Source organism: Eucyclogobius newberryi, unplaced genomic scaffold, assembly GCF_026437365.1.
Source record: "Eucyclogobius newberryi isolate DKJ021-1_F unplaced genomic scaffold, fEucNew1.0.hap1 SCAF_11, whole genome shotgun sequence".
NCBI classification, from domain to species: Eukaryota; Metazoa; Chordata; class Actinopteri; order Gobiiformes; family Gobiidae; genus Eucyclogobius; species Eucyclogobius newberryi.
Genome location: NW_027315735.1, coordinates 18,290,723 through 18,314,961, shown reverse-complemented (window position 1 = coordinate 18,314,961; position 24,239 = coordinate 18,290,723). Strand labels below are relative to the sequence as shown.

Sequence of the window (24,239 nt, the reverse complement as noted above, 5' to 3'; positions counted from 1 at the left end):
AATAACCTCCAATGTGACTAGAATCTAGATCTAGATGATCGTCAACCCAAGTTACAGGACGACATTTTCCAGAAGCCACGCAGGACTGCGTCTGCGTGGTCTCGTACTCGTGTTTCTCGTGGTCGTGTGCGTTCTCCTTTCTCCTCTCATGATATAATTGCACAGAGAAGAATTTCGGCGTGTTGACCGCGGGTCACCCACACGTCCAGGAGCAGAGCCCTCTCACAGTGAGGGTCACCAGGCTGCCCCGCTCAGACAATACAATGTGCCAACTCAACTTGCCCCTCGCTCACAATCACAGTTTAGCTCCGAAAGTGCCTCACGAGTCCAGCGGCCCCCGGCCTGTCATCTGTCCGTGTCCCCCGGCCTGTCATATGTCCGTGTCCCCCGGCCTGTCATCTGTCCGTGTCCCCCGGCCTGTCATCTGTCCGTGTCCCCCGGCCTGTCATATGTCCGTGTCCCCCGGCCTGTCATCTGTCCGTGTCCCCCGGCCTGTCATCTGTCCGTGTCCCCCGGCCTGTCATATGTCCGTGTCCCCCGGCCTGTCATCTGTCCGTGTCCCCCGGCCTGTCATCTGTCCGTGTCCCCCGGCCTGTCATATGTCCGTGTCCCCCGGCCTGTCATCTGTCCGTGTCCCCCGGCCTGTCATCTGTCCGTGTCCCCCGGCCTGTCATCTGTCCGTGTCCCCCGGCCTGTCATATGTCCGTGTCCCCCGGCCTGTCATCTGTCCGTGTCCCCCGGCCTGTCATCTGTCCGTGTCCCCCGGCCTGTCATCTGTCCGTGTCCCCCGGCCTGTCATATGTCCGTGTCCCCCGGCCTGTCATCTGTCCGTGTCCCCCGGCCTGTCATCTGTCCGTGTCCCCCGGCCTGTCATCTGTCCGTGTCCCCAGCATCGTTCTGGTCTGAACGTGTCACCTGTCGATCCCGGAGCACGCGGCCTCATCACAGACGGCATCGTGCTCTCACAGCCTCACTCCGCGACAGGCAGCAGCTGCAGAGAAGTAGTTGCTCTCGATAGGACTTTAGTTCGCACAGATTGAGACCACGCAGAGGTTAACAAACAGACTCGCACAACACCAGCTGTGGCGTTGAGGAGTGATATATCCCAATCATCTTGTGAGGGAAACGTCTCTCTTGGTGAAGGGATTTGGCATCAAGCAAATTATAACTATAACCAAGGCCTGCTTTTTGTCTAGACAGAAAGTTCAATTGTATGAGTGGACTTTTTTTGTTCTTGTTTAGTAGGTTTAGTAGATCTGTTTGACAACAATATTCAGTGTGTGCTTTGCAATATATTTTATGGATTAAATGTAAATAGACAGTTTGGAGGCTAAGCAGTTAAAGAGTATGTGATAGACATAGACTCTTTAATACTGATTGTCTACTTGCAAAGAAGGAATTCATCAAAGTCCTCTGGAGTGTAGGCTTATATTATATATTTGAATTAATTAATTAATTTCGACAACTGTTAAACATCTCGTATTCGTCGGTATCCCACGGCCTCTGAAACATGGTTGTTGACACTGGACGGCCCGTGCGTACAAAAACACAGTTTATTACTTGGTTACCCCGATAAGGCTTTAGACTTTAGCGCACCGTTACACTTTGGTTACGATCCCCCATTCCCTGAGCCGCTGGAGGCCGCGTTGCATGCCGGTACCTGCAGTCCTCACCCCTCCCCGCCGCCTCAGCGCCTGATCCTGGGCGTGGATAGGCTCGCACTACATCTCCCATGCGCTCCCCGCGCGCCCCCTCGCGCTCGCGCTCCCTCCAGACCGGAGACTGGAGATACGGAACGGACCGTCTTGACGACCCCCACCTCCCCTCCTCACGTACCCTCCCTCCTGCCTCCCGCCCCCCGGACTTTGAGAACCGAAAAGCGTCGAGATTAGTGAGAGCCACGGACGGCAGCGGCGGGCGGCTGGACGGACACGGCCGTATCGGAGTCGTGCAGTGCGTCGTTCACATGCCATCTGGACGAGCGGTGCGTAACTGTTTCAGTCACTACAGATCTTTTATTTAGTCTTAGCTTTGGGCTTTTACAGTATTTATGGAGCGAGGGAGTGTGCGAGGGGACGAAGAGGGGACGAAGAGGGGCTGAATGCCGTTCAACGCCGAAGTGGTTAAGTCAGTCCAGCAAGGGCCGAAACGAGGCTCGCGCACTCGCGGAGGGTCGCGCGGGGATAGAGAGCCTCTCGTGCCTCAACACGTTGAGCAGCGACAGCCTCAGAGCAGCAGCTCCGGAGCGGAGGGCGCTCGCTTCACTTGAGTGTTGTTCAGTGTTGACCTCCCCGCAGAGGGAGCCTGGAAGAAGTTGTTATCCGGGCTCTGGCTTCACACTTTTCTTCGGTAAGTCAAACGCCCTGCTTCAGTTTCAGTCATGATCGGCAAGTGCGTTCGATTGTTCCGTTTGAGAAAGCCGTGCACAAACTCGTTTAACCGGTGAGAATGACGGTTTGGCCGTGACTTTGTTGTTGTGTTGTGTATTGCGTGTGTGTCTCTCACGTTTGAGTTTTTGAGTCGTGTTATCTGGATGTGACGGATTATCACGATGGTCCATCACGTCGCAGCCCCGTGTGCATCTGCGTCCGCGAGCCATCCGTGTGCGTCTGATCTCACGCGTTTAACCGTTCGGATGGATAGATATATTAGTTAAGTCCACTTTTTGCTGAACCGTAACATCTTTTTCTTTTCAGACTACATGTTTATAGATTGAAATAATGAGTGTGACCCCTTAGCCTACATGTGGTCTTCATGCGCAGAGTGAACTGTGCCGGCGGCAGGACGCTGCTGTGGCGGGGGTGAAATGATCAGGCATGTTTGGGATTGTTTGCTGTAATATTTAGCATTTTCACTGCCTGCGGGTTAAGTGAGGACTGCAAAACTTGTCTCTCGTTTTAGGGATTAGACCTGCTGTATTGTGGTGTTTATCTGGCAGCTACATCTCAAACAAGCTGCAAACAAGAGTTGTATATGAATGAAATGTCTCGCTTCAGAGCACTGAGTTTGGTTAGTTTGACCATAAATGCTCTTACATTTCTGGCCTGTCCATCTGATTATCTTGTGCACCTTGTTCCTAGGGTTTCAGTCTATATTGAGGTGCACTTATCAACCAATGCTCCTCTTTAATTGTTTACTATATCCTTGTAATATTAATAGTGTACAGTAATATGGCAACTAGACTATTTATTATAATGGCAAAAAGGGGAAATCTGATTGACTAATCATGGCTAGTTAACTATAAAAACTAAAAAAATATTTTTATAAATGTAATTATTGGTTGGACAATACAGACTCCAAATGTTTTTCATAACAAAGACAACTGCAATATTAAATATACAATGTAAAATAATCAATAATACACTTTTTTCATAAACATTCTCCATCTTGAAGACTTCAATCACCATATTTCAACCTTTATTTGGTTGATTATGTTTTGTTTTTTTAAACGCAATGTACAACAGAAATGATCGCTGACAAGTCGACAGTATTACAATAATCATTAGTGGCAGCACTACTGCAAATAATATAGTCAGACTAACATTTTTCAAGCAAATAGGAAATGTGGTACAACGCTCAAAAAAAATAAGCAGTAGTACAAATATTTGAGTATTCCTGCAAAGTAACATGCAGTGCAAAAAATACTTCCTAAGTGTTTATTTTGTTGGTTTTATTATACCACAAATACCTTTTTACAGAAGTATTCATATTATGGGTGAATGGTTGAGTGGTCAATTGACCACAGCCACAGAGGGACCATCGTGTTAAGGCAAATGCTGCAGTCAATGCTGCTGAAATATACATTTGTAAACAAAATGTATAATATTTATAGGGACAATTTCAATACATAACTCGATGATACACTACTATTATTTAGCTGCTGAAGCTTTTGATATAATGGGTACCTTCATCAGACCTTAATGTTCTCTAACTCCAAATAAATTAAATGGGTCTTAAACTGTTACAGAAGATTTAATGAAATCCTTTTGTTCCGTGTAATTAACACTAGTGGTGATACTTAAGATCATAATATGTGTTCCCTTTTCCATTTGTACAGCTGATGAAAAAGTTGAAGAAAACCCACTTAAATGATACGGCAGTACGCAGAAGCATGCTGTATTAAAAATACCTATGCAGGTAATTCCTAACATTTCTTGAAAAATTGTCATTTTTCAGTGTCCATCCTATTGTTTTTATTCATCTTATTCTATCACATAGGTGGATCCCACACTGATGAATGTAGGGGATGGAGGAACAGTGAGCAGAGAGATCAGTGCTCCAAATAAAGTCACCACAACTATGGTGGGAAATCCCTCCCAGACGCTATCCCCCGAATTGAGAGGAGATGTTACCCTCAGTCAACAGAACAAGACCATTGCAAGAAATACTACGGCATTAAAAACGAGCTCGGACACTTGTCATTATAACCACAGTACAGGGCTTTCATCCCTTCAACAGCTCAACAATGCACCTGTGACATGCTCGGCCCTCATCGTAACAGACAAAAGGACTGAAGTCCCTCAACCTAAGGCCGAGAACACAGTGGTTTTCTCTGCTCCTCAGTGGTCGAGTGGTTTCAAAGTTAATAGAGAGGAATCACTGAACCCTTGTCACAGCACCATGACATCTAGTAACCAATCAAAGACACAAATGCATTCTCAAAGTACTCCTCCTGGTTTCCATTGTTCCACAATATTTAAACCAACTCAGTCTGTTGCCTTCCTCCCGTCTGCTAATTTTTCGTCCCTTTGTAAAATTACTCTTCCACCAGCACTAGGTCAGATTGCAGCTTTGAGAGAAGCTACAGCAAGTCAGTTTCAGAAAAAAATTCAGCCACAAAGTTCCGGTGTCAGTGGGGCGCCTTCAATGCGGACCTTTCCCTATCCCTTCACCGTGGGTCGGACTTCATCATCTGAACAGAAAGCCAATGCATGCACCTCAAAACAAAAATCAAGCCATTTGTCAAACAAGAGCTCCAAATCTGTAGAGCACAGATCTTTAGCTTCTGTGGTATCCTCACCAGCTATTGCACTCCCAGTGCAGCATCCGTCACTGACATCCCTTGCCCCCACCCATTACACTATGTCCCCCACCGCAGCATTTTGCTGTGGCTCTGCACTAGCTAACTTCGCCTCTCAGGGCAGACTGTTGAACCCAATAGACAAAAGCAACAGCATAGACATGACAACCATAACCTCACTGAATTTAACTATTCTTCCAACTTCAGAAGACCAGGCAACATCATGCGCCAATGAATCAAGGGACGTACCGCTTGATTTATCTGCAAAATCAAAACGTGCTAAATGCATAACAGACCCATCTGGATTCCCTGCAGTTACTTTTAAAGATGAATCAAATCAAAATGATTTTGTCAATTCGAAGCGGAGTTACTCTTCAACATTTAATTCAGCTGTGCAATATCCACTTTTACCCCACACTCACAGAAATGGATCTCATCAAAAACAATTGCAGCCGCTTCAGAACCCTCAAATTTTGGATTCCAAATCCTGCTGGTCAAAAGGGTCTTCACAAGACCCCATCCAAAATATTCCAGGGACATATGTTGGTGTGGCAAGCCCCATTTTAGCATCAACACTTCGAGGACAAGATGGCACTTTTGCCGATGAATTTCAGAGTTTTGCAAAGCAGGAGTTTATTTCTATTATTGACCAAGGAGAACATATGGCCTCAGGGGAACATAAGCCATCTTCTCTGAAGAGTGAGCAACTTGCACTCAGAGTCAAGCATGTCAAAAACACCAGCACAAAAGTCTCTGCAAAGTGTCTCTCCAAAACTGCCCTAACTGTGGCCCAATCTAGCTCTGCAAATAAACAGATCCATAAATCTGGAAGTGGCAAATTGGCGGGATCATACCCAACTACTGCTGTCAGTCCTGCTTGGCAACAGTCAGAAGATTTCTCACAGCAACCTTTGACACTTCAGAGAAAAAACGCATCAGCATCCCCAAAGAACAAGAACACTCCGGCCATTGATGAGTCTAAAATTGCAGATTACAGCCTGCCCAATTCAGAAGATAAGTGGGAGAGAATTCAGTCTCCTCTGTCTAACCTAGCTTCTATTGTAAAGCAGCAGTCTCTGGATACAGGAACGTTTGCAAGTGAAGCAAATGCTAAAGTCCCACTTGTTACATCAAGAAAATCCATCAATCCAGAAACGTTTAAAAGTAACCAGGATATTCAATTTAAAGATAATTTGGAGTCTCCACCGTTATGGTCTGTGAAGAAACAGCCACCTACCTCTCAGAGGGATTTAACTGATTTAAGTAAGACTGTACAGAGACTTGAAAAGATGACGAATGCCACTGAGCCTGTGCAGAACGACCGAGAGATACAGAGCCGTCAAGAACAACACACAAAACAGACTTGCTTGAAGCCAATCAAGTCTAAACTCTTAAAGAATTCATCAACAAATGGGAGCAGAGTGGAAAGCCAACTGGCCCAGGTGTTGGAGGGGGAGATCCTGAAGAGGGACAGGGGATTGTCAGATATTTCAAGTCCTGAAAAATTAGAGGGTACTGTTGCATCTAGTGTTACAGGCGAAGGAGACCGCGACATAGAAAATAAATCAGAAGTGAAAGATATTTCTCCAAACAAAGCTAAAGCTGCACTTATCAAACAAAAGAAGCAAAGTCCTAAGAAACTAGTGAAACTGAATTCACCAGTTATATCATCAAAAAAGTCCAAGTCCAAGAAGAAAGTTCATTCAGATGCCCTGCCAGAGTCTCCCAATAAAAAGGTATGTGTTCTATTAGCTACATTCCAATGTATGCCTCCTCCTCATTCGGTCAACTCTTCACTTTTGCGCCGGCCACAGAGAGCTGGTGTTTCCTAATGCAAAGGTTCTCAAAGAGAGGGTCGTGAAGCATGTGCTCGGGGTCGCGGGATAATTTCAAGGTGTAATATAAATGAAATGATGACACAGTATTTAATCACCTTTTTATTGAAAGCAGTCGGTTTTGGTGAAATTGGATCAGATGACTTAATAAACTACTAAAATAAATACAATGAAACCACATTTTTTATGAACTTTGAAATTATTACGGACATCTATTTAATTTTACTGTGGGGGTCCCCAGCGTGGACAATTTGGGAACCCCTGTCCCATAGGCCTCTCTCCTCAGTGGATGGGCCTGAAAGTAGGAGAGTTGAGATGTGAAGAGCCAGGGTTTTGTGAAAATATATTTGTCTTGTTCAACAAATATTATTTTTTCCATTTGAAACATGCTCTTTAATTACTTGATTGAAAGACAATTATAATGTTCTAATATTTACTTTAATCTCAAAACAAAACAAACTTATGTTGCAGCAATGTTTGCTGGCGAATCAACTTTCTCAGCATGAAGATGACTTACCATTGGATCCGATCAGTCCCAAAAAGGTTGAAAAGCCACGCCCTAAAGCAGGTGAGCTATTTCTTAAAATCCAGAGTTATTATCTTGTGTAGTAATGTGCTGATCCACAATTCATGGGTTTCAGCTTCCTGTGTACTCGGGAGTGGGGAATATTGACAAAAATGGATTTCTCAATATTTTCTTAACAATATTCAGACTTTAATATGTCAATCCAACATGTCTTCAAACATATTAGTTGATGTTTAAATATCAGACCTTATATGAACATTGACAACAAGTTTTTTTTTTCTTTTTGTAGCATTTTTACTATAAACAATACACTCAATATTCCATTTCCATATTTTCAAGACAACATTCTTATATAAGATAAGATAAGATAATCCTTTATTGTCCCACATGGGGAAATTTCATTGGTGCAACGCAGGAAGATACAGAGGTAGATACAGAAGAACAGATCACTTATAGGAAGTCTGAAAAACACTTTCAAAATAAAAACTCCCATAGACAAATAAATAAATACCATTGCATGTGATCACGACAGTAATTGCACATTAATATGTGTCACGACGGCACATAGATTGCACATGAATTTCACAGTAATTGCAGATGAATTCCAACAGAATTCCAACAGAATTCCAACATGAATTCCAACAGTAATTGCAAATGAATTCCAACATATATTGCCTACCTTTGACCTGGTCCATGGTTATTATCTCTGTCATCACTGGGCCAATCCACATGAAACAAAAGTTCTCTGCTTAAATAAACTAAGGGGAAATACTTTTTTCAAGATGGTTTAAAAAAGTTTGGCAATATTGAACCCAAAGTAGGGGTGGGAAATATTGACTAAATTTATATTTCAATATTTCTGTGCATTATCTTGATAACAATATTCAGACAATATTTTATCCCCCAGAAATGAGCTAAAATGTGCCTGTAAATCTATTGGTTCAGTTTCAAGTCTAGAACAAAACGTGCCAACCACAAAAGGGCTGAAATATTTATATTGTATTATTATATTAATAGTATTCTTATTATATTTATATCCTGGTGTGGGAGATTACACTGGATGTCTGTTTTTGAGGTAATTTTTAATACTTAAAATTGTAGACAATATACTTGATGTTTACATCTCCAAAACAACAATTGTTATATTATCAATTTATGATTTTTTAAGACCAGATTATTGTCAGTTGCAAGAATGTTAAAGTCTCTATGACAGGTTAGACGCCACGTTTCACTAAAATGTTGTGAACACATTTCAGATTTTACATTTTGTCCCAATTTGACAATTTTTTGAGAGTTTATAATGTTAATTCCTGGTTGGACATGGGTAGCAAATATGACATAGGTAATTCCACAAGTGTTACCCAGCAACCATACTGGTCATATTCAGTCATAATTAGAAAAACTGATCAAATATCTCATATAGACTTTAAGCCTTTAAGGCCTTTAACAAGAGTACAACACACGACTTTTCAGTCAAAATAGATTGAATAAAGGCATTTGCCTTGAGGGGGCATCTCCACAAGTACTTGAACCCTTTTGGAAGAGGATCTGCTGCCACCTGCTTGTCTCCATGAAAATGTCTTAAGAATGACAGAACTGATCTTGTCGCCATGGAGAATGTTCTATCTATAGTTTGATTTGAACTTTTTTATCTCCATGGAATCATGCAGGGATTCACTATCTCACGCTTTGCTGCTAGAAACTCTGTTTAAGTAAAGGCTTAAAGGTAATCAGATAATGAGATTAATATGGCAAGTTTGTAACAAATAATACATTTCAACATTTGTGAATTGTAAGTTTGTACATTTATTCAAAAAACATCTCTCATAGAATTTATAGGCCCCTGCCCTCCATCTGAAGTGATCATATCATAAACTACTATATTGCTGCCTGTTAATTGTCTTGTTACAAGTACTTAACATTGTGTACTCTTGTGTGCTAGAGGTGGGAGCTGCATCAGTAAAATTGATAATAATTGTTGTTTTGAAGATATGCAAAATTTGAATTTTGAGTACATTGTCAGTAATTAAAACAATTAAAATGACCTCAAATGTCTTGTGGGATCTCCCAAACAACTGACATTTCCCCCTTTTGTGGTTAATTTTATGGTTCATAAAACTTTTGTGCTGGACTTGAACCCCAAGCAAGACATTTCAAGATGTTCCTGGTGGATTGTTAAAATATCATCTGAATATTTTTTACAGAGATAATGCAAAAAAAACAACAACATTGAGGTGTTCATTGTTGTCAGTATTGTCCATTCATACACTGTTGACCATTAAGTGACAAAGCCACTTTAGAGCTTATAAATGAATAAAATGAGTAGAATTTATATATTCAGTTTCATTGGAGTTTCCAGATACAAAGTTAACATTTTCAAATCAAATATTGCTTTTACTGATAACATTTGTAATTCTGATTGATTATTAAAGGGGCTATGTGTAGTTTGACTCGCTAAAGCTGCCCAGCTGTTGTTCATACACGCTGTTCAGCTCTGTGCCTGTTCGTGCACAACACTCAAAAGCATCAAGTTTTTAATTTGTAATTCATTATTTCTCTTTATTGTGAGATAGTGATTTCTTTTCACCTCCACTCATTCCTGTCCACATGCTCTCTCTCTCCGTCACACATCATACACTGGTCCGTCTGCAGCGGAGGATCCGGTGTGGGCCGGGTGTGTGAGCAATAGGGCATGGGCAAGCGAGGGGGTGGAGACTGGTGCACACACTCACCTCTGCTGCTGTTAGAGCCATCTGTCCCGGTGCTCGCTACGACCCCCCACTGTCTCTTTCTACTTTGTTTTATCACGGTCCGTGTAGCTGTAAAGTCCAAAAGTTTCCCTGATAAACCACAAAACACTTTCTGCTGTGCTTTCAACATAAAAGCTTCAACAGTTACCACCTGAGAGCTCGGCTGATTATAAAAGTCAATTTGTTTGCTTCAAAGGGTTAGGGTTAGCAGTAAGCTTGTGGACACGTTGCATCATAGTTGCAGATTTAGCAGGGAATCGAACCCGAGCACTCAAAATTGAGACGACGACTTAAAGGAGCAGTCTTGGTAGAGAATGACCCCACATCAGCATGAATGTAGATTCATAAAAAAGTTATTTAGGTAGAAAAAAACTACACTTAACCCCTTAATTGCAAAAACATTGGACATAATGACCAAATTGATGTTTTTATGTTTGATTCTAAAGAAGATTATCCAAGATTGAGTGATGTTCATGAGTCTCTCATTTTGGTTGTCAGTTCCAATGCCACGTGTGTTTATGTGTTATTGCTCATGTATGCGGTTTAACCGGTTAATTTACAATATTTTCATAGTAAATCACAGATGAATATTGACAGCAGTAGACATGGGTACTGGTCTGGTTTTGGGCCCCAACACTATGTATCCCAGTACTCGAACCTTGTTGCAATACATGTTGTGATACATGGTCGCTAGGGACGGGTCGATACAGCTTTGTCACAATTCGTCTCGATACACAAAATATTTTTCTGTTCATTTGTTAAACAAAACAAAAGTTACCATAAATTACAATACGTGTTATTGTAGTCTAAAGGCTATTTGTGTTTTGTTTGGTTTAATTATTAGACTATAACCCTGAATTTTTAATAATTGAAAATAATTGGAATAATTGTGTCTCATAGGGGCATGTGTTTATGATATATGCTATTATGCTATTAATAGGTTATTGGACATACAATCACCACCAGACTTCTATTTTGTGCATTTTACTTAAATAGCTTATTTTACGGCCTCGTCCCCATCAGCAGCAGCCCCTCCTCTTCCCTTCTGCTGCTGATAAAATAACACACAACTCTCCTCTTCTGTTTTACTTCTAAACCAATTATACCAAGTAAAAGGGTCTAAACGGGTTGTTTTCTGTGTTTTAAAAAAAGGTTGCATATTTGCTGTAAGTTGCACTGTGTGAATTGCGAGCGCCTTTAATTACTGACACTTGAACTCATTCCTGGGTCAATTTACGTCAAATAAAAGGTGACAGAAAGCTGAAACTCTCTTGAATTTAGCTGCAATAAGTCTGCTGTTTACTTCCCCGGTCTGCGAACAGAGGTTTAACCCTTTCCCACCGCACCAAAATGACATGTGAGAATTGATCGCAACAGTGAAGTCTGATCAAACCAGCAGAATCGTCCCATCCCTAATGGATGCCTCTTAAATCTAGTATTAAAAGTTTACTAAACTGATGTTTTGATTACCGATATGTAGAATAACAAAATCAATTGGAATGTAATGTTCACAATGTCCTTAATTTATTTTTACAATTGTATTATAAATAAGCCTTAATGCTGTACTCAGTATATTATTAAGTGTAGAACTCTGCAAATTATAATTAATTTATGTTCCTTAAAAGAATCACGATGCACATCTCTGTATCGATACATGTATGTATAGAAATCGGTCACAAACCGCGAAAGAGAACGTGAACAACATCCAGATTTGCAAAGTAAATACACTTTGCACGGACATTATTTTGATCAGATTAGTGATGTTTTACAAATGCTGCTTTGATAATTAGACTCGAGCCATTAACTTTCACTTCATGTAACTGAAACACAAAGAAGAGAAAACTTTTATGGACTTGTTCGCAGTTAAATGCCTAATTATCCTCACGTTGGAGAAATGCGCCCGCAGGAGGCGTTCTGTGGCGCAGCGGACATTCATGTAGTGGACTCGGCCCACAAGAGAATAATTGGTTGATTTGTGCGCTTCAAGTCCACACATCATATTAACGTGCTGCAACTATGCCGTCTCCTTTTCAATATATAAATGACTTTATTTAGTATTTGTAATGCTCCTGTCAATTTTCCAAATAAATTAAACGTTTTACTTGACATTAAGATTATGCTCAAAGAATTGTGGCTTTCTCTAATATTAAAGTGGTAATCAAACATTTTCTTTGAGTTTTAGATGGAAAGTTCTGTCACCAAAAAGTAAAGGGTCCGACCAGAGCAAGTAAAGAAGCAACAGGGCAAAGTGTTCCCAGATTGAGGAGAGGGCGACGGCGGGCAGATGAATCTCGGCTGGATCTTTGGGGCTTTGCCACTCCTTCTCCACCAACAACACCCCCTCCAGTGTCGCCGCCCCCAACTCCACCGCAGGCAGCTCGGCGGCCTCGAGGGCGTCCGCGTACCACTCCTCTGCCAGAGCGAGGTGCCCAGGGCAAAGGCAAGAAAACCAGTGCTGATGCAGAGTGTCCTGTTAACAGGAAACGGCAACGCTGCAAAAACAAGAGGTATCAAACTGGGGATTACATCACTGACAAAGATAAACTGGATGATGGAGAGCACCGTGATGAATCCCACTTGCACCGTCAAGATCATGACAACACTGCAGGTAACTAATTCCAGTCATTTTTTATTTACTTGATAATAACAATCTTTCAATAGACAACATTGTCTTAAGTGGTGCCAATGGAAACATTACATACAGTTGCATTGTTGAGGAATATAATGAAAACAAAAACATTGTAGATTTGCAGAAGAACCAGTGTTTGAATCCTCCTGCATCCAGCCGTGAACTCCGAAGACTTTCACTGTCTCGGTCAGCAACAGTGTGCTACCAGGAGCGTGAGGAGTCCCCAGAGTCCACAAACAAACCTTCAGGGAAGAGGAAGTTCAAAACCAAACACTTATGTCCCAGTGATGAACAGAAGGTAATCTAATTGACCTACACATTCTGTGAAAGTTTTAGTTTGTAGTGCCCCCTTGTGGCAAGTCATATTTCCGATGGATGGGCAGCTCATTCAGTGTTGCTCACTGGTAATTGAAACCTACTCCCTTGACATGAATGAGCATTTAATTAATTTCTATAGTAAGTGCTATTTATAACTTATAAATCTGCATTTTAGATTAATTCCAAGCGTATCTTGGGAAAGAGAAGTGGCTCACGCGTGGCAGATGAAGATTGTAGTGACGCTAAAATAGCATGCAGCCCTCCAACATCTCCTAAAGGTTTGCCCTCACCTCCTTCCAACATCAATGGTTCAACAGAGTCACCTCCTAAAAGGGTCATTCCCCCTGAGGTGCGCCGGCTCATTGTTAACAAAAATGCTGGAGAAACGTTATTGCAACGTGCTGCTCGTTTGGGTTATCAGGTGAGTTTTGAAACATTGAGAAATATTGCTCTAATATTAACTCATGCATTGTCCCCCAACCTCTGTAATGCTTATAATTTTAGGATGTAGTTCAATACTGTCTGGAAAAGGACGTACGGGAAGTGAACCGTCAGGACAATGCCGGTTACACAGCGCTGCACGAGGCTTCCTCCAGAGGCTGGGTTCAGATAGTTCAGATGCTGCTTAAGAATGGAGCTGATGTCAACTGTAGTGCTCAGGATGGGACACGGTAAAACTTGCAACGCACAGTAGTAAACACCTGTATTGAACAAATGTAGATATGCCAGATAGCTACAAAGTACATTTACATCCGCAGTTCCTAAAGCTGGAAGTCATTCCCTTCCTCCCTTCCAAACTTTGAGAAACATTGTCCATTAATTAGTCTTAGTTATAGCTTAGCTTTAAAATGATACTCCAACAAAACATCCTTCTGGCACTCACAGTGCAGTTTACATGTTTCTCCACGTCTCTTCTTCTGGACAAAAAGTGCACAATAAGCCTCTGCTTTCCCCAGTGGCACTGCTTGAAGGACGGGTCGAATGCAGAGAATTAATTTCCGTCATGGGGGATTAATTTGAGTATATCTTAAGTTATTGAGGTTGTAACTAGGGATATCACAATGTCAAATTTTTGTGTTCTGATTATTGAAAAAAAAATAAAAATAAAACGCCACAATAACAATTAGTCAGTGAACTTAATGTGACCAAAACATAAACATTCTTTACATTTAAGATTTCATTTTTGGACTATAGATTGAATTAAAGGTTTAAAGTCTTAAGCAATATTGCTTCAAAAATTGTCACGATTACAGTATTATTATTATTTTTTTACAATTGTACTGTGACAAGAATAATCACAATTATCAATGAACCTAATAATCCTGACATCCTTAGAGTCACAGAAATATAGATCATTCTTTGTTTGCTTGTTTGCGTTGTACTTGCTGAGCTCGGTGCTAACTTTGTTCTTTCTTCAGACCTATCCATGACGCTGTGGCTAGTGATAACTTGGCAATCGTCTGGTTGCTTTTAAATCATGGAGCAGATCCAACATTGGCCACCTACTCCGGCCAGACCCCAGTGAAACTGGCACACAGCTCAAGCATGAAGACTTTTCTATCAGGCAAGGGCCTAATTAGTGCTTTGTCTTTAATAATATGGGTACAATTTATGACTGTAAAATGTTATGTTGAAAATCTAATTTGTTTTCTATGCAGAATACTTTACCGATCTACAAGGCCGAAGTGAACAGGACCCAGGTCTACATTGGGATTTCTACAGTAGCACTATGTTTGGTGCGAAACACTATATTCTTTTTGTTTTGTTCTGCTAAATACGTTTTGGATAAAACCCTGAAAAAGATGAACTGAGTATAGTAACCAAAATAATATAAAATAGCTGATGGGATTATATTATTGCAATGCCAGTATTTTTAATATTGCTTGATGTGTCCACTAGGTGGCACTCAACTGCCGCCTTTAATCATTGCAGATCTGCCAACAAGTTTAAGTGCTCTTTAACTTGCTTTGAATGGGTGTGAAACTTGTTTTTCTCCCAGAAACGGAGCAGGAGCCATGCTGGGACTTCCTGCTGTTGGAGCAAAACCACGATCTGGAAAAGGAAACTGGTTTGAGGACAGAAAAGGACCCTGACATAGACTGCCTTGTGTTTGAGTTCTCCTCTGAGCCTCTGCTTCCCTGTTATCACGTTCAGGTGTCGCTAACACAGGGGTGAGTCTCCTTGACAGTGCAGGCAGTGCATTAATCAGACATACTTTAGTGTCACAAATATCCAATACACTCGTTACCTCCAGCTAGTGTCACTTTATGCAGATTGACCTTTGTTTTGCAGAAAGGGTAGAAAATCTAGTTATTCACGTATTGAAACACACTTTTAGACTCAAAGAATGCACTTTTAGGCGTGTGCTGTGAGGGTGAGGTAAATGCTGCAAATATGTATAAAATATTATACACAATTTATGTCACAAAAAAACTCTTTTTCAACGCTTTTCAACTTCAATAGTCTGACTCTAAAACATGTTCATATTGTGTTTCCTGTGTTCTGCTATGTCCTCGTGTTTTTGTCCACCTCAGTCCAGCACACACTGACCCAGGCCCATTGACCAGGCTGTTGTTCAAAGAGCGTGTTACATCTGAAATCTGTGTTTGAATAGTTCCTCATTGTGTTTTAGGCACTGCGAGAAGTGTTCTGTTGTTTTGATAAGAGAGTTGAGGCTTGAAAATGTATGTAAGGTTGTGCCAAAATGAGTGTTTGCTACTTAAGCGGCAAGTTTAAACATTTAAGCCAAAATTTAAACATTAGCTTCAAAGTGATTGGTCATTTAAAAAAAATATTTATACAGCTAAAAAAATGTAGATATAGGAACTGTACCATATTACCCTGTAGTTACAACAAAATCGTAGTGAATACATTTATATTTCAGATTTTAAGATAAGATAAGATAAGATATTCCTTTATTGTCCCACATGGGGAAATTTCATTGGTGCAATGCAGGTAGATACAGAGGTAGATACAGAACTATTTCAGATTTTACTGAACATTTTGCCCATTTGTACCCAGTTAGAAGTTTATAATTGTACTTCCTGGTTGGACATGGGCAGCAAAAATGCCATAGGAATGGGTAATTCCATAGTTGGGTAATTCATACTGAAAACAAGAGCCAAAATCCATATAAATTACACAATATTTATTAGTTCTTCTTTTGTGTTTTATGGCAGTTGGTATACAAGCGTTACATTACCGCCACCTACTGTAGTTGTACACGTTATTCTTCAGACGTTATTCTTCAGACTTTATTCTTCAGACGTTATTCTTCAGACTTTATTCTTCAGACTTTATTCTTCAGACTTTGTCTTCTTCTTTGGTTGTTGTTGTTGTTGTTGTTTTATGACGGTTGGCATCCGAGTGTTGCATTACCGCCTGACATTCTTCTTTGGTGTTTTATGGCTGCTGGTATCCAAGCGTTACATTATCTTTAGACTTTATTCTTTAGACTTTATTCTTTAGACTTTATTCTTTAGACTTTATTCTTTAGACTTTATTCTTTAGACTTTATTCTTCAGACTTTATTCTTCAGACTTTATTCTTTAGACTTTATTCTTTATGACTTGACAAGGTATGAGCTGTTGTTGTTGTTGTTGTTGTTGTTTTATGGCGGTTGGCATCCAAGTGTTGCATTACCGCCAGACTTTATTCCTCAGACTTTTCGTAGTCCTCTGACTGTCGTAGTCCGTAAAAGTACTCCTTCCATTGCTTTGGTGTTACAAAGCCCATGAGGTCATGATATGTGTTTTCAATGAAATGTCGCCTTTTGATGACATCACAAAAGGATTCTGGTTTTAGAAGTCAGCTCTACTTCCTGTAATTTTTTAAAGTCTAAAGAATAAAGTCTTAAAGTCGTACAGCTGCAGTAGGTGGCGGTAATTTAATACTTGGATTCCAACCGCCATAAAATACCAAAGAAGAAGAAGAAACGTATTTTTCAAAATGTCTTCACAAACTGACTATAGACTTTAAAGTAAAGCCAGTCCATATGATTAAAAAAAGAAAAGTCCAGTCATGTGAAAAATCTATGAATTCTATATTGTTGGATTTAGAACAGTAAACCCTTTGAATTTCAACTCTTTCCGTTCTAATTTTTGTTCTGACTTTTTGTTCTCTGCTCAGTTTCTGCAACTGGTTCCTTCTGACTGATGTCTTGAAACGTGTGAAGATGTCAGCGAGAATATTCAGGGCTCGCTACCCGCACCTGAAGGTGGTGAGTCTGCCTCATGCAGAGCTCATGAAGCAGGTCTCTGTGAGCCAGGTGAGCCCCGCTTTGGCATCACCGCATAAAGGTCAGAGCAAAGACACAGACGAGGCAGAGGAGGAAGAAGAGGAAGGACATGTGGATCTGGTGCGTTGCGTGCCTGAACTCCAGAGACTGCTGGGCTCCTCTGTTCATATCCTTCAGGACAACGAGGACGATGAGGAGCCAAAAGAGGACAAACTGAGTAACACAGGGAAACTACGCAGCCGGTAGCCTCCAACCATCAGACAACTACATCCATTTTCCCTTTTCTACAAGTAGTTTAAAACAAACTTGTCTGTTCAAGGATGATCGTGGGTTTACCCCAACCAACCATAATGACTTGACCCTCGCCTTTAACCTCTGACCTCTGCCAGAAGGTGATTAAGTGATCACATCACACAAGGACCTGCACATAGGAGTGGTCAGTACTGGAAAGCAGCTTTCAGGTTCCTAACTATAGATATATTTGAATACACCATTAGGAAACCTTTTTTTGTTACAATTATGTACATGTGAGTGTATGTATATCTTGCCATCGGGGTTAACACATTTGGTTTTATAAATGTATTCTTTTGGCAAGGGATGGATTCTGTTTTTTGGACTTGTTTGTTTCTGTATGAAAGTGATATTTTTGCTGATCTATGTAATCCAAAGCAGGTGAGAAGAGCCTGTGGCAAATAGTGTTCAAACTCACTGCACCCTGACCTCTTTTTTTGTTTTTTTGTTGTTCCAATTCAATTATGCTCATTAATTAAGTCATTGACATTCGGAAACACGATGTTTTCCTCACATTTTGAAGAATGAGAGGCACTAGATTCTCTCTGAAGGCCGATAATGTGTGTTTGTGGCCTGAGGTGCAGCCGCCCTCCGCTCTGGGTGTGAACTATAATAAGAGTCCTGTGGATCTCTGGAGTCCAGTGCACATGCCGTCACGACTGTTCCATCTCCTCAAGAGTTTGGAGATGGTGGAGTACTTTGTGTTGCAGTGTTTTTTTACTTTGTTTGTTGTGCTTAATTTAATAGTCATTAATATATTTGACCTCTTGTATACCTGACAAGTGTATCAAAGACACATTTGTATGGTTGGTGCTTCATTTTCAAATGTGCTTATTAGAGTCCCTTTGCTCCTGTGTTTAAACAGTATTTCAAGAAAGCTGAAAGTACAGTTTTATTGTACCGGTGCTGAAAAAGATTTTGTGTTGACAATCAATGAAGTTTTGATTTGAAGTCACAAACTAACAAACATATTTAAAACAAAGAGTCTAAAGATAAGAAAACAAGATAAAAAAGGACTGAAAAACAGTGAGGTTTTATTTGATTTTTTTTTTTAAGAAATCAACAAGAATAAAGCATGGTTGTGAATCCAATAACCGTATGCTTTGTGTATGTGTAAGTGTAATAACGCTACTTTTGCAGATTTATCAGCGTCACATTGAAACCAGAACATCTGAATTTTGCTGGGTTTTATCTGATCACATTTTACAAACCAATAATGTTAAATACAGATGGGGCAGCTCAAATCAATATGGTTAAAATTCAAATATTTGTTGCAATAAAGTGTGTTTATTGTGTCTAGTAACTGATAGAAATGATCAGGTTCAAGTAGATTTTTATTTTGAATATTTCATGGTAAAATACGATGCAATGAACTGGGAAAAGTGTCAGTTTCCCGTCAGATTATGAGGTTCTCTCATTTTAGAATCAGAACTGAAACAATCCTTTAGCAGTTTAAAGGTGCACTGTGGGATTCTTCTGGTGGAGTGCATGTCTCCATAGCGATGTTCTTGCGTGGTTTATTGAATGACTGTGACAATAGCGATGAACAATTTAAAACAGGATATGTCTTTTGAATGGTGAAAAAGTCCTGAAAATGCTGCATAAAACAGGAAGCTGAACCCCATGAATTTCCTCAGAAAGTGGTGCCATTATTCAGTCCCAAAGACGTGGTCAGTGAAAAGTCTTAAAGCCGTAATGGTCAGTTTAAACAGTATACCCCTGCCCTCAATCTGAAATGATTACATTCTTGAGTGTGAATGCAACTAATAAACTATAATGAATTGGCGATGTTCAGTTTGCTTCTTACTGTGATCGCCAATCCACGGATCAGACCCGTGACTTGGCCTGGATGCGTCACTTGCTTGTGTCTATAGAGAACAAGCTGGAGCAATGTAAGCTATTAATAATTTCCATGGAGATATTTACTCTACACCAGAAATAGTTACGCACTGCACCTTTAATCCCATGTTGTTTGTACCTAGATACTTCCATACACAGATGTGTCCTGTCTTGTCTCTAGTACAGCGGAAGTTCTACACTCTTGTCAGGGACGAAAGATAATCTTTTGCAGAGGACAATCAAATGAAATGTGATCACAATCGTCTTAACAATTGAGAAACATTAGATGTAAATGTTTTGTGAAGGCTCAACAGGACTCGTTGTCATGACTGTCCGCTAGAAGGATGCAGCCATGTACTTCATCCTTCACCTTTTTGCCTTGTATTCATATTAATGGTGTCAAATTATAAATGCGCTCCTTCAGTGGTGAGCAACGAGTAACTATCCTGTTATTGAGATGTCGAATATGTCAGCGCCAATATCATCACATTATATATATCTATAGATACAGAAACGTTATTACAACTTCAATTAAATGTGTGGGCTGATCCCTATTTGACCTAGACATTTTATTGTTTGGCCGGCCAAAATTATATTCTTGCATTTCATATGAAGAAAATGACTTTCTCCGTATGGAAAACGTATAAAAAGTCAGTTGTTTTCCCAGGCAAGTGTGACAAAGCGGGCAGAGGGCCTCATGCTGCAGGTCTTTACAGTGCTCAGTACAGGTTACTATAGTTCATTCACTTCAAAGAGCGTTTCATTTCAAAATATAGTCCCTAATTCCACTAAAGTTAACTCATAAGCATTTACCGGCTAATGCAGTCGAATTAGTATATTTTTAGAGTTTAAGTTTTTGTTTCCAGTAAATCTAAGTTATTACAGTTATTACATCATTCAAAAGAACAGTTAGCACCGCCCCTTTCACCGGGCCTCTGTTGGTTCTCGTCTTCCATTGGACCCCTGTTGCAGACCAGACCGCCTCTGATTGGAGCGAAAGGAGGGCAAGTCTGTACTGGGCCTACACTTCCACACATGGAAAGAGGAAGGCCACTTTGGAGGGTTTCCCACTGTTCAAACATGGAGACTGAATAGGCAAAAAAAGAGGGAGCGGCGTGTTTTCCACATCAACATTCAATACTGTTGAGTCCTGCCTAACCGGAACAAAACTGTAATGGGGCAACGGCTCTTAAATAGTATCAAGTCGTTGAAATTAGCTTTTGTGTGTTGCCTTGGGAGTTCAGAGAGGACATCTGTTTTCTGGTAATGGCCGTTGGATCAGCTTATGTAACGTCCATGTCCTGCTCACTTGCATCTTAAGTGTAGCCTAGATACTTCCCTTTCCCTCACGTCAAAACAACTGATCTATTAAATCGTGAATGTTACATGTACCACAAGAAATCCTTTTAAAAGAAGGAAAGCTCTGTCTCTGCATTGTTGATTGTTGTTTTAGCTTTTGTCAGAGCCAATTTACTCCATCTCATGAGACCTTTTGTTGTAAACAGCAAATGAACACCATGGTTTCTCCAGCATCCTCTGGAGATGTCATCCTGTTTTCTTCACCACATACAGTACATTTATTCCCAAGTCATCTGGTTACGTTCTGGTGTAAAGGGCCATAGGTTAGATGAACCATTGTATGTTTAATTTGCTGCTTGGTTCATCTCTTTAGTAAGGGTCATATCTAAATATATCCCTAGAGAAAACATGTCTTGCAATACCAGTCTGATGTTACAAGGGACTGATCTTGCTTCACAACAGTGTTGTTTACACAAGTTTCAAACTTGAACCTGCTCACCAGTTACAGGAATAATCCACACTTTACTTAAAAAACAACAACTGGTGACTAAAAACACGCTTAGTTATTAGTTGGTCTGTAGTTATGATTGTTAATGGAAATACATAATTCAACAAATAGCTGAAGTGGAAAGTTCAGTTCTTATCTAAATTGATAAGAGGGATGTTCCTTCTGTTTGCGGTCAGACTACACCATATCAGCTCACAAAGCCCATAAACAAATAATTACAGTAAAGAATGACTGCTCTTCTCTTTTCTGGACCCCATTGGCCATCATTAATGGTTGCTAAAATGTTACTCTCCTCTTGCCTTTACAGTGATATTCCGTCTCATATCCTTATTTCCTGATATTGACAAGACGTCAAAACTTCTATCACGTCAAAATGTTCACATCCTTCTCAAACTCTGCACGTCTTTTGTAGAAGTTGTGATACTAAAATATTAGCAAGTGCTTTTGAGTCAGAAACACACTCCACAAACTGGAGGAGGTGTAGCATGAAGTCCTGGGCCCTGGATACAGACAATCTTGGTTGGTGAAAAAAAAAATCACATCAGAGACTTTGCAAGGTAAACAAGTACCCTTTAACCCCCCAGTCTGACACGGGGAGGCACCAAATCTGAGGGTTTTAAATCATCACTTAGTAATGCACGTTCAAGGCAAATCTGAAAAGAAGTGTATTTGTTATACTGCATTCTCTCCCCCCACAATGTCTCTGGAGACAATGTGATCTGTTCTTCCGTGGACAGCGGTGCCATTGTCCTGCCCTCATCCTGCAGATTAGATATGGAGTGATGGGCACATTTGCTGGCCCTCGCAGAAGCTGTGGTCCCATCACAGATAGCTGTAGATGACTTTAGTATCAAGGCCTGCCCCAATAGTTATCACTGCCCTGATTAAAGTCAAAGGATAAAGTATTTCTTCTCTTGTACAAGGATTCCTCACTTTCATTTTGTTACATTTAGAGAAGATAGACATGGATAGTGTTTGTTACTGTTTCTGTTTTGTTTATTTTCAGAAATGTGCCAGATCAGCCAGATCATTACTCACAACAATAGACATCTAACTCCAGATCTTGGTTGGCTGGTCCTTGTTGATTCCCTTTGTTGCCATACTAACCTCTTTAACATATGCCTACTCACAATATATGTGCCAGAGAAGACTGACCTAAATATTGTAATCTGCTGCAAAAACAAAAGGATAGGGACAGTGTCTGTGTATGTGTGCATGCATCTCTCTGTGCGTGTGCATGTGCGTGTGTGCATGCATGCGTGCATTCATGCGTGTGCGTGCGTGTCTGTCTGTGTATGCATGTGTGCATTCATGTGTGTGTGTGTGTGTGTGTGTGTGTGTGTGTGTGTGTGTGTGTGTGTATGCGTGCTGCGCATCTGTGTGTGCGGAGCTGGGTGCTGGCTCAGAAACACTCGGTGTCAGGCTGTAAGCTGCTCCTGCTGAACCACACACCCACCCGCCTGTTACATAACCTCTTAGGGGGAGTATGCATTCCTCCTACTCCTATAGAGTGCGTGTGGATAATAAGCAGTTTTTTTGGTTTTGTCTCAACGTTTTGGCACTTGTAAAACATGACAATTATAAATGAAATGTATTTCTTGTGTCATTTTTAGTTTCCCAAGTATTCAAGGTCTATTGAACATACTCCATGAATCTTTCAATATCACATTGAAAAGAGCTCCATGTTTGTTGAAAATGCTCAGAGCTGAGCAAGGACATGGTGTTCCCAGCCGTCTCCATGCGGCCGAGACAAAAGATGGAGATGCAGTTTTCAAGCTTCACTGATTGAGCTGAGACGGTCCAAATGACAAAACGGGCAGTTCAAACAGACATGTGCAGTGTTCTTCTGACACAGATCAATAACTTTCCTATGCCTTCATGCAATGATTAATTAAAACTGCAGATTATGATAGCAAGAGCACACTTTGTACATTGACACAAACAGTTTTATATAATTCTTGCAATTGTGCAAACATGTTGCTGTTGTGGAGACACTGAAACAGAAATGTTAATGACATGAGTGAGCATGCAGGTTCTTATTACTGCTGCCGTACAAGACACTATTCATGCCAATTGCAGAGCTCCACATGAGAGCAGTTACCCTCACAGCCTTCTACAGCACAATGCACAGACACACATCCACCTTATTCCTGGCCAGTTATATTGACTTTACTGAAACCATTTTAAGAGTCTACAGTGCATATTTGCTAAGGGATCACAGAGGTGTCAGCATCAAGTTGAGCAATCATACAGAAGATGTGGCCCAGGGTTTAGTTAGTCTGATGACTTCAGTACTTGAATCAGCTATTCTAGACCAGGCTTTTATTACCTGAGCTTTATTTCAGTCAGTTTATAGCCATTTGCCAACAGACAAGGCTGCTGTGGTTAAGAGGGCACTGCCCATGCAGTGTACTCATGCAGTGAGGGTGCACTTCTTATCTGCCAGCCTGAGGTCAGGGTGCTCCAGACACGTGCTCCAGACAGCTGAGGCTGACCTCTGCCAACATCAGCGTGCCAAACTCATGCAGCTCTCACACACCAAAGATCATTTATCAAAATACATTAAACTTTGTACTGTATGTGCTGCGCAATTTTGAGCCCAAGAGTGGCACACGATGCAGATAACATCCGGACTTATCAAAAAATTCTGTTGCACCACAACTGCCCTGTGTGTGTGCCCTGTGTACTCCAATAAAACAGATTAGAAATATACCCTATAAGTTTCAGTAACGTTTTAGAGTCTAATTTATGAATGATCACTGCTTTAATCCCAAGTGACAGGTTCTCTTTAATGTCCTATTTTTTTTTTTTAACTTTATTGAATAAAATCTATTGTAACTATAAATGGTGTAAAACTAAGAGTTGACTAAGAAAAGTTAGAAAACATGACATTGCACGGGAGAGACTTACATAGGTTTTCTGATCCTTGAAACTATTAAGTGTGTAACATTAAGTTGTACATCCAATGTACAACATTAGTGTGATGT

General features: G+C 40.7%; 1 protein-coding gene across 1 annotated transcript; it reads left to right on the top strand.

The window, feature by feature from the left end:
- The first annotated feature begins 1,704 nt into the window (after positions 1–1,704).
- On the top strand, positions 1,705–18,708 carry bcorl1 (BCL6 corepressor-like 1). The gene is made up of 12 exons (XM_072436660.1): positions 1,705–1,984; positions 4,058–4,137; positions 4,219–6,756; positions 7,327–7,423; positions 12,314–12,739; positions 12,877–13,058; positions 13,254–13,499; positions 13,583–13,749; positions 14,497–14,642; positions 14,737–14,814; positions 15,078–15,249; positions 17,207–18,708. The coding sequence occupies exons 2-12, from the start codon at positions 4,132–4,134 to the stop codon at positions 17,559–17,561; spliced, it is 4,413 nt and encodes a 1,470-aa protein (XP_072292761.1). The 5' UTR covers positions 1,705–1,984; positions 4,058–4,131; the 3' UTR covers positions 17,562–18,708.
- The last annotated feature ends 5,531 nt before the right edge of the window (positions 18,709–24,239 follow it).

What these genes read in the sequence shown, in the direction of transcription:
- bcorl1 (XM_072436660.1), top strand. An exon ending in CATGAAGACTTTTCTATCAG is followed by an intron (nt 14,643 to 14,736) that starts GCAAGGGCCTAA and finishes TTTTCTATGCAG; the next exon opens with AATACTTTACCGATCTACAA. An exon ending in CAGGTGTCGCTAACACAGGG is followed by an intron (nt 15,250 to 17,206) that starts GTGAGTCTCCTT and finishes TTCTCTGCTCAG; the next exon opens with TTTCTGCAACTGGTTCCTTC.